The 11,559-nt window shown below is 40.1% G+C and overlaps 1 protein-coding gene across 1 annotated transcript; it reads right to left on the bottom strand.

Moving 5' to 3' along the window:
- Positions 1-741: 741 nt before the first annotated feature.
- On the bottom strand, positions 742-9,922 carry otomp (otolith matrix protein). Its single transcript, XM_067614754.1, has 9 exons — positions 9,447-9,922; positions 9,131-9,267; positions 8,573-8,675; positions 8,107-8,292; positions 6,375-6,549; positions 5,739-5,806; positions 4,231-4,415; positions 3,716-3,887; positions 742-3,538 (listed from the first exon to the last, which is right to left on the bottom strand). The coding sequence occupies exons 1-9, from the start codon at positions 9,535-9,537 to the stop codon at positions 3,528-3,530; spliced, it is 1,128 nt and encodes a 375-aa protein (XP_067470855.1). The 5' UTR covers positions 9,538-9,922; the 3' UTR covers positions 742-3,527.
- Positions 9,923-11,559: the final 1,637 nt, after the last annotated feature.

Genomic DNA, 11,559 nt, shown 5'->3' with positions numbered 1-11,559 from the left:
TCCATGTGCAATAAGTGCTCTTAACTCTCATACTTTATAAACTTCCTCTCTCACACAGCTTTGCTCTTTATTTTCTAATCTGTATTCTTCTTGTTGCTGTTTTCCTTGTTTACATCCTTTATTGTATTGTGAATTGCGTGCATATTCCGGACACTTTTAATGTCTTCAATTGTGTTATTGTGTTTTTATTGTGTTTAATGTTCATGGTTTTTGTGTTTTTATGCTGCCTTGCTGCAAAAAGAGTTCTCTCTTGTGGGACAATTAAGATCTGAACTGAACCTGTTAATCATCATACAAATCCTCAGATACCTCTTGTGGTGGACCTCCGGGTTAGGGACTATTGCACTGCGTATACTAATATAATACCATATAATTATACTGACTGCTATAGAGTATAGTTATACTGATGCAGTCAAATGTAAGCACCATTTAAACTTTTGTTGCATGTGGGAGCGAATTGTAACTACTTTATGTACTGGTGGGAAGTTTAATCTATAAAATGCATTTTATTTTATGAGATGCTTCTGTGTTGTACTTTGTACAATATTTCCTTGGGCATTTTGGTGGAGAATAAGCATAGAGTGGCATAAAATGGGCATATATTCAAACTAAAAGTTCTCGAGTACCTGTTTGAGTAAATGTATTTTAATTACTTAGCATTTTGTTTTTTATTCTTAATTGGGGAGTTATGTTTACTTCTCCTGTCACATCTGTTCACTGCTGTTTAAGTACAAAAATAGAATTACTAATTACTTCCCACCGATGGCATTCACACAAGCCAGAAGGATGAGAGGACCGCGTTTGGGCTGCATAAGTTGTTTTTATTTGTGCATTACAGCAAAATGGACAGCAAGAGAGCTGAGGATTGAGAATGATTGCAGCACTCTGCTGCAATGCAGTTCAATCTCCAGTATCTGCCATCACGACCTCAGACTTTCTCCAAAGGGCATTTTTTGAAGGGATATTTTATCCATGCTGAGTAGAGGTCTGTCTCTACGTGGGGCCACCAACAATATGATGGTGTGTCCCTGATTCACCTGTCTACCTGGGAGGTGCATCTCTCCACTTGAGTGAGCACCTGCCTCTCTCTATGCAGGCCTTTGTGTGTGTGTGCGCTCCATTTTTTTTTTTTTTCTTTTTAATTCCTCCCCGTCTCCTTTACTTTTGTTCCCAGATGTCTGAGAGGAAGCAAACAGCACATTTCTGAGTGAATGTGTGTGCAAAAGGCAGAAAGACAGAGAGTGAGAGAAGAGAGTGCGAGACGGAACGAGCGAGATGATATCGAGCAAATTCATTTCCACACAGATATCATATAGCAGTTTCAGGATAATTAGAAGTCAGCTAGAAAGGAAGAGAAGATTATTTTCTTTATCATCATTCATTTAATTGGTTGAAGTAAAGGTTTGCAGCTCTACACATTCAGGCAGTGAGGAGTATTTACATCAAGCCTCTTTAAAGACTTTCAGACAAACAATAAAAACAAACAGCACCATTGTTACAAACCAGAGTTGAATTAGTACAACAGATTGAACCAGATGACAAAGACTTTTTTTGCTGTTCGCTAATGAGGTGAACAATAGTGCCTCTCTCGAGAATTGTGGTATTTTTCCATCTTCCACATTCACACTTGGGGAGTTTTTTGCCATCAAGAGCCAAAACGTAACACATGCAGTCGGCTAGTGAGGTGAAATGTGGCGATATTTTGTTTCAAAAAGAGGACATTAGTGTTTTCTCTCAAAGCAGAGTCGTGCAAATTGAATACATCCCTTTGTTTGTATCTGTTGTACTAGCTCTAACTCAAAGTATTTCTATTTCTTTTCCAGTATTATGAGGTCGAAAACCACCAGTTTGATGAGGAGAACATTGTCCACTTTATAAGTTTATTGCTGAGCTCTGCGGTGCAGAACGTGAAAGAAAATCATAGAGGTGGAGACCAACAAGAGAAGCTCAGAATTACAATCTATTATACATTTTACAGTACCCGATTCTGTATGTCAAGTAAGGCTTTAAACTTGCTGATGATTTAACTGCGATTCATCTTTACACTCTTTAATTACACTTCCTTAAACATGTCAGGAGAAATTCTCTTGTGCATTTTTTTTAACAATCACCATTTCTTCACAGCACATTAATTCGGTAATACTCTTCTTTGTGACAATTCTTCTGACAACACTACACACTGCACCGACTAATTTGCTGCTTGTAAATCCAGCCTTGAACATCCTCCTGTGAGTAACTCTTACCTCCTATCATTATCAGTGTCTTTGCTATTGGTAGCAATGTTTCAGTATAAATGACATGTCGTAGAAAGAGACAACAGGAGTCTACGTAGCCCCTCTACATGTTGCTACATGGATAATAACAGAAGCAGGAGAGAGGGAGAGGGATTTGGAGAGCGTATTCGGGGGAATTTCGGGTGATGGAAATGTTGTCACAGATGAGAAAATTACCAAAGCTTTTTAAAAGACGTACTCAAGGGGTCACTGGAGGCAACCCAAGCCCTAATCCTCTTCTCCTAACTGTACAGTATAGTGTAACAATACACTGTGAGCTGGCACAGTCCCATCAACCATACCAGACGTGAGAAAGCAGGGATCCAAAGTCGTAAGCTATACAAGCCATGGGAAAGCAGCAGTTCTATCAACACACACACATACACACACACAGTCACACATTAGCACAAGTACAGACACATGCATACATACACACACTTTCTCTCACTCGCACACAAACAGTATAATATGCCAGACTGCCAATTAGGGCAATAATGGCTGTGGGAAAAAAGTGTACACACACAGACACACACACACACACACACATACAGTAACTGAGACTTCTAAGCTCAAAGTTAATAGCACCCAGTTGTTCAGTGCCAGAGACAGACCCTGTGGGAGGGGGTGAGGGGGTGAGGGGGGGTACTGAAGCTCAGACTAATGCAGCAAGCCAAGAAGAACACTATTTCCCAACAAATGTCCAGGGTAGGAACTCATTTTTATATAATAGGATTTTTCTTTTGTGTATATAAAAAAATTTGGGGACACTAATGTTTATGGGTTAATTCCAACAAAATCCTCTTTTAAAAAATGCTTTAAAAAGAGAAAATCTGTCAACAATATAATAACTACAGCACTCATTAACCTGCGAATCTTTACTATTCTATTGTTTTCTATTTTTACCCTATCTTCTCTCTTTCCTACCCCTTCTTCCCAGTGTCATTTTTAAACCCACGCTCAATTTCAGGGACATTTTTCTGAAGTTTTTCTTATCCGATTAGCCCCTCTTAGCAATGTCCTACCCTGCCAGCCAGCGTATTAGAAGACGCACTAAGTTGGAGGAGGACGAGGACGTAATGATTGAGAACGTGCAGTGAAATGCAAGGACAAAACAAATACAAAAAGCCAAGCAAAAAGGATGTGAGACGGACTGACGGGGGGGACACAGATGGCAGGGAGGGGAGGCAGAATGGGAGGACGGAGACGGAGGAATGGGGTGGAAGTTGATGCGCTGGATGTCTTCCTCCTGTTCCATCAGCAGAAGCCTGTTGGTGGGAAAGCGCAATAATGAGAACAGCTGCAGTGGATACACAAACGTCCACACACACACACACACAGACACACACACACAAAGGAGAAAACATTCTTCCAGCCACTTAGCCGCCTACTCTTTAACAGCAGACCCACATAGATACAGTACATACACACATCATCACTCTTACCCTCACACTCAAAGGCTTGCAGCATGGTGGTGTAAGAGAGGCCCAGCCAAGAGGTGCAGCTACCCAGAACCCTCTGCAGGTGGTGGGTGGCATCACTGAAGAGCAGATCGGATTCACCGTAGCCTGCTGAGCTGAACAGACTGAAGCCCTCGGCGGCGTTGCCAAACACATTCTGCAGGAGAGAGAAAGTGTGTGACAGCACTTAATGCATGAGGGCATGCATGGATGTGCGTTGGCTTACATGTGAGTGTGAGTTTCTATCAGCCTGTGAGGACATGTGCGTGTGTGTGCGTGTGTGTGTAGCCAGGGAGTAAGCACAGGACGTATCAATCATCCTGGCGTCTCCCACACACTCAGTAAGGAAGAAGGATGACAGTTTAGCAGATACCTACCTTCTGAGACGTTTTGATCAATAAAACAGACTCCACAGAGATATCAGATAGACATACACACATACATCTGAGGAAAAACACACACATTTAGACAAAGCTGATGCAATATCTGTCTGCACCCACCTGTAAGCGTTCCAGGTACTTCCAGACGCGGCACTTGTCCTCCATGCGCACCACCACAGCGTTGGCAGGGACGGCTGCCAGGTGGCATCGCTCATACTCATCCAGACCTGCCTCGGTTCCATCTGGACACAGCAGCTTCAGGTCCTCCAGCTCCAGATCCAGGGCCCAGGATTCCTGGTTCTTACCTTGGCAGGAGATGAGTGCAGGTGTATCAGATAAATAGTGAAGTTAAATATAAGCCTGCAGCGAGCAGCCAGTTAGCTTAGCTTAACATAAAGACAGGGAGCAGGGGGAAAACAGCTAGCCTGGCTCTGTCCGAAGGTAATAAAACCCACCTAGCAGCACCTCTAAAGCTCACCACCTAACATGTTATGTCTTGTGTGTGTGTAAAAAGTGTAAAAATGACACTATCAGTGGGACTACTTCTTGGCTGGGTGCAGTGACATCCTGGAGTCTTTGCAGAGACAACCAGACTCCGGGAAGTCACAGCACCCACACAAGATAAGCACACTCCCGTGTCCTTAACAGCCCTCACACCTCAGACAGAGCCAGGCTAGCTGTTTCCCCTTGTCCCTAGTCTTTGTGCTAAGCTAAGCTAGCTTATTATGTAATGGAGAGACATGAGAGTGGTATCAGTCTTCTCATGAATGAATGAGTGTATTTGCCTAAATGTCAAACTACTGTATTTCTTAGAGCCAGCTCAAAAGCTTCTACTCAAAGAAGCAGCATAATCAAGTATTAAGTCTTTGTTTCCCTACAAATATTCCTGAAAAAATCATAACCTAATATTTTCTATAATCAGTATGTTGACTCTTGACACATTATAATTTTTGAGCAGATTAGTTGGCCACCTAAGAGTTTGAAAAGCAAACAAAATCCTATTTTACCAAACAGATAATTAAATGAAAAACGGTAGACCACCTTGAAGCTGCTCTCAGCATCCCTAAACAACAGCACGGACCTTCTGTGTTTTCTTGACCTTCGTTAATTGGTCTGACTCCGGACATTTCTGAACCATATGAGAAAGCATGCTTCGTTAAACAGCAACAGTGTTTGTGGAGCCGACGTCAAACTGCTCCAACTCAACTGCACCAGCAGAGTCTGTGTAGCGTGACTGCGATAATGATCACCATTAATTTTGGATGTTGCCCAAAGCGGAGGAGCAGATGCAGCAAACAGAGAATTAGGGCTGGACAAAAGTCTCTGCACCTTTGACTGTCCGTCTGTCTTTTTCCTTCTCACTCTCATTTCCTCTCTGTCTTCTGCTGTCTCACACATATCATGCACATATCACCTTCTTGTAATCTGTCCATTGTAGTCTGGATTCTACACACTGTAATACCATAAGAAATATTGTGAAACACTGACATCCTGTGTCTTGACAGGGACTAGCACGCTCTGCTGGCAGCAAATAACCTCATTATTAATAATTTAAATTATAAAATTATGTTATTATATAACCAGTGGTGTAATCTCTAAAATGTGCTCTGGATAATTTAAACACTGACCGTCCAAATTGTCGAAGATTGTTGTGTGTTTGACAAAGGCCACATCACCGAGGTTCTCTGCAACGCACCTGAAAGAAAACGACAGGAAATGTAAATAATCAGACACATTAAACATATAAATAGATCAAAACACGCATAAAGGGGAAATCAGCACACTTGGGGAATGTGTCGGTGTGACAGAGTGACTCTAGAGACCATAAGTAAGCTCCCTCTGCTGCCTATTGTTGCACTTTAAGAATTAGTTTAAAGAGCTGCTGTGATCCTTTTATTCTCATCTCAAACTCGAGTCACAGCAGTGAAAACATGCAGGCAATGTATGAAACTGACATTAAAGAGCAGTTACAGTGCACAGAAATGTTATTTTGATTTGTTTGCATTCTTTTTTAATGAATGGAGTTGCTACCATGTAATGTAATATTGAATGCTTTGAATGCCTTGTCACTGTATTGTATTATTATCATCACTGTATTTTCCGCAGCAGGCAGCTCTAATTAGTCACTATTTTTCCTCTATGGAGACAATATGCTGAAATGGATATAAAGTAGAGGAGACTCAGAGGCAGCGGTCGTAACAAGTACACCACCTCTGGGTGCTATTAGGGTATTATTTCCAATGTTATGAGTGTCAGTGTTGTACCTCAGGGCCCCCGCCTCTCCGTAGTGCCTCTCTCTGTGGTTGTTGGCACAGATGTGTCTGTCGTTCTCATCTCCTATACAGGCCTCGCACAGGTTCTTGGGGTTGTTTCCTCTGGGGTCATGTCTGGGGTCTTTGACGCCCGGTACACAGCTGTAGCCAAAGAAGTTTCCGACCGCTGGAGAAAAAGATAGAGAATGAGAAAGACAGAAAATGAGAAAGACAGAGTATGAGTGAGTAAAAAGCCAGACGTCCGGAGGCCAACTTTTCCTATACTCCTATAAAATTATACTAAAATGATATTAGGTTTATTTAATAGGAGTGCAGTTTAAAAAGAAGGTTAAATCAAATGATAATGGTCTATTAGTTCTTCAAGGATGCACTGTGGGAATTAGCTGTTGGTTTTTTTAAGTATTAATTGTTTAATATCCAATTAGATGTTTGTGTTTTGTTTTATTTTATAACAGAATTAGAAGACCACAATGGAAATAAATTGATTGTTTTTCAAGTTTTCGTGTCATCCTCAATCATTTGTGGTGGTTAGGTTAGGTTAAGATAGGTTAAGGGTTATTGAGAACGCTCTAACATATAATAAAATACAACATATCAGACTTTGCCAGGGATAGGATAATAAAGTCCTGGACTTATTTCCATCATTGTCCCTGATGTTCTCACAGCCCATTAGATAGTTTTTCATTGTTTGACTTGAAGAAATATTACAAAACAAGCACTAAAACATAGATAATTAAATATTTTTTTAAAGAAGTATTTAAGATAAAAGGTAAAATAGAAATGAAGCAGAGAATCAACAAAGGTTAACCAAATAAACATATCTGTGTTAATTTCCACATAAAACTAATTGACAATAATATACTGGCTAAAAATAATATCAGGAATACAACTAATAAACACTGTAGGTAGCAGTAAATTAAAAAAAAAAAACTTTTAAAGGACAAGGCTGATATAATCAATGTTTTTCTTACAGGAAAAAAGTCCAATGAAAAGTCAAAAACCAATTAAGCGTTCATCTCTCAGTACTCTCCAGCATCTATATCGTGCGTGTGGCACTCAGCCCCAAACCTATTTGTTCCTACTTAAGAAGTTAATTTTTACAAACTGGTAACAAAAATATAGTTTAATTTTAAATTAAGGCTCATTAAAGCTTATTTCCCAAAACAGCTGGGCACTGTAGTTTTTGGCAAACATTGATTGAATAGTGTATTTGTTCGGGCCTCATTTCAGCTGTGGATTAATACACATTTTATGCTGTTATGAGTATTTAACAGTCTTTGGACAACAGTGAAGGTCTGTGGCCAGAGGAATAATAATATATCAGGCTTTGGTTTCACAGGAAATACGTGTCAGTAGATCAGTTAGTTCATTGTTGGTTTTGGTCTAGGATTTTTTTGACAGTAATAAGGTAAATCAGCCTTTAAAATGCTCTGCTCCCTTGCCCCTCTTATGAAGAAATCATGATCTTCCACTGTGTCCCTCTATTCATCATCACACTCCCACACTCATCCAATCTCATATTCACAGAGAAGGCTGCACTGTTAACTGACTCTTCTCCTTTTACCTCCAGTCTCCTCTGTCCCTTCACCCCTTCGTTCCACATAACTGCTTTCCCCCTCCTCACTCCGAACCTCTCATATACCTTACACACACACACACACACACACACACACACACATCATACCTCCCTCAATCTCTCTTCCCCCCTCTAACTCTGTCTCACCTCTGGGGAAGTTGCACTGATCCCCTACACTGATCTGGGAGGTGTTAACCAGGTAGCCAATGGGCACTGTCCACCCAACTGTAGTGCGTATCCCGGGGTGACAGGAGCTGCGCTCGTGCATCTCCAGCAGGGATAGGTCTGACGAAGAGCGACGAGCCATCGCCACCACGTAGTAGCTAATACCATCTGGAGGAAGGATTTCAGAGAGAGAAAAGAAGGAAAAAGCAAGTGGGAATCATTTTCAAAATCAAAGGGGAGAGGTACAAGAAAATGAAGATACAAGACACAAAGAATAATGTGTCTACTGTATATGTGGCTTTAACTGACTACTGTTGATTTAATATGTTGGTTTTGACACACTCGGCTATGAACATGACCTTATCTGGAGTGAATCACATTAGACAAAATCCTGAGACTTCAATGACTTCCGGTTTTACCTGCTGTAGAGCTCAAACCTCTGACTTACCCACTCCGTTGTAGGACTCTCCTGCTGCCAGCTCCAGGCCATGGCAGAGGCTAGCAGCATAGATGTCATCTCCAAACATGGAGGCTGCGTCTGCTGTCCCGTTCTGAGAAAAAACATACTTTTGTTACAAATAGCTGAGGGATGCTTGCTTATACCAACATGTGGTGTTCAATGGCAACAAATAAGTACAATGCCTGAATGTGTTTTTATGAAATCCCTTCAGTACCTTCTTGAGCTGGAACTATCTCATATTACATGTCAAAAGTTTAGATACACTTTCTTATTCAAGTGAAAGGGAAGGTGTATCCAAATTTTTGACTGGTACTGTATGTAACATAAAAAATACAGCAGATTAATCACACATATATCTGAAAAAAGAGATACTAGTTAATGAAGGTGTGGTCATATTGAGAAAGTTTAAAACAAAATCATAGAGAAGGATTGTTGAAGATGATAATATTTCTTTCAAATTTCAATCTATAATCCCCCAACTCACTAAAAGTATTATTTGGAATTAGATTAATAAATGAACATGAAAAAAAAAGACTGAACAGATACCTTGATTTTGTCCATACAATCTCTGGTGTTCAGGCCACGGACACATTGCAAATTCCCTCTAATATTCCGAGCTGTGGCGTTCCCGGCCAGATCCAAACACTTCTGCTCCTCAGCATTAGATATCACGCACCAGGAGACTGAACAAAAACAGCAGAGGAAAGTTTCAAATTAAGTGAAAATCAAATGCACATTTTCTTGTAGAAGGGCACATACCTTCATACCCCCCACCTTTTAAAACATTTTAAACTTCTCTGCAAGCATGCACATGAGTTATAATTCACCAAAAACCTATTTAATATAATCTAATATAATCTACCTGTAGATTTCTGATTGGAGACACAGCTGACAGAAAGAAGAGGCAGAAAGAGGAGGAAAGCTACAGGCAGTCTTCTCTCTAGACGCTCCATGTCTGCTCTGGTTGGGAAAACTACTTGGGACAATCTCTAATACACCAGAGATGAGGAGCAGGTGGATTTCATTGCAGGCAAAAAAAAAAAAAAAAAAAGTCACTTGAGTACCCCCTCCCTCTCTTATAGCCTGGTCTTGCAACAGAGAGGAAGAGGGGGAGAGAGTGTAAAAGGTGGGAGAATGAGGCAGGTAGGCTGGAAGTAGAAAGAAGAAAACATTACATTATTCCTCTATCCCCGCCTCTTAAGTCAAAGTCCTCAGTGGATAATCCTTCCTCCATCTCATGATAGCAGTATAGCATTTCCCTATCCAATTATCCACTGAGACTTATCCCCAGTAGAGAGGATAGCAGAGGACACATGTAGGCTCGGAGCAGTTCAGGTCACCTGGCACAGACTGTCAACCCCAGGCCTTTAATTAAAAAAGCTGTGGACAATGTGTCTCTGTGCTTGAGCTGTGTTCGCGGAGAATAGATACTGGCTGGGTCTTGCTCCGACTCACTGGAGACAGAAGCCCCAGGTAAGCAAGAACAAACAGCACTAGCTATTGTTCATGGCCACGGGACCCGGTGGAGGGAAAACATATCAGCTACTTGATACAATTCTCCCTTTTCCTCTCTCTTTGCACAAAAGCACACACACTCACTGTCATTTTTTATTTACAGACACTGAGCCAACCAAGAATTAAATAAATCTAAACATGTAGAGTTTGTTGAACACACAAGTGAAATGAATTAGTCTCCTAATCCAACTGTTAGTTGCAGTGTTATGCAGTTTCAGATGTGCATGATTGGTCAGAAGATGGAGGGTCATATTGGTTTTCATGCACCTTTTTAAGAGCTCTTTTTTTTTTGGAGGGGGGGTATCTGATCCTCAGCGTGCATGGATGAAGGAGCAAGGAAGCACAGTGGTACTTTTTAAATAAAGCAGTCACATAGTAGTTGAAATGAAATGTGTTCTTTTTCCAAGATTTCCAGTGAGAGTATACAGGAACTTGTGAGCCACCCAAATCTTGATGTATCTCGTCTCAATAAATATATAACATTTGCTGTTTGAAATGTTTCATTTCACAAAAGTACATTCATTTTTTATGATGTTAGTGAAAGTAGTCTTTGTTTCTGTGTTTCTTCTTTTGCAATTCACACTGGCTAGAATGTCTCTTGGCAGTGGAAACATGCCACAAAGAAATTGAACATATCTAATTTTACTTATTCACTACTAAATATTGCTAACTAATAAGACAGTGTCATACATAACATTTGGTTTGGGTTAGTTATCTGTTCTTGAGAGGTGCAGAAGTATTATTAGTATCAGAATAAATAAGCAGTGGATCTTACAAAAAGTCACTTTGATTACTGATTCAGAGAGAATCAAGCATTCACCTAAATTTATTGCACCAACTATCTATGTAGCTGTAAGTGTCTCAGAGAATGATAATGATAGAGATGTTATCAATTAAACATAACCAAACAAAAATTCAGTCATATTGAATCGTTTTGTATCATCAAAAGTTTTTTTTTTTTTTTTTTTAATTTTAGTAAGACAAAACATATTGGTTTAAGTTAGTACCTTATATAGCCTATGGTTAGTGGTTAGTACACTATTAAATAGTCAGCAAGCCAATTATGTCTAAAAACTACTGATAATACAAACTAAGTTTTATTATATTATCAATCATAATAAGTAGTTATTACAGGATTGAGGAGACTAAATATTTATTGACATTTTCCATCAGGATTTGTCCTTGGAGGCTGTAATAATCACTGTCTGTGGAGCTGTTGATGTACCATTTGATTACTAACTGAATGTTCACCCACACAAACTGAACTGTTACACAATTGTAAGATTTTTCAGAGTTATAATTACAGGATATTGACACATACATGACTTCTCCCCTGAAGCTGTCACAGTTATCTGAGTCATACAGTCTGTATTTGGAGGAGATGCTCTCATACACCACCCCTCTTCAAAATCTAAATTTAGGCTACATGGAGAGATTAATATGAGGTAATTTAATGGTAT

Source organism: Thunnus thynnus, chromosome 16 (genome assembly GCF_963924715.1).
Source record: "Thunnus thynnus chromosome 16, fThuThy2.1, whole genome shotgun sequence".
NCBI classification, from domain to species: domain Eukaryota; kingdom Metazoa; phylum Chordata; class Actinopteri; order Scombriformes; family Scombridae; genus Thunnus; species Thunnus thynnus.
This window is presented reverse-complemented; position numbering and strand designations above follow the sequence as displayed.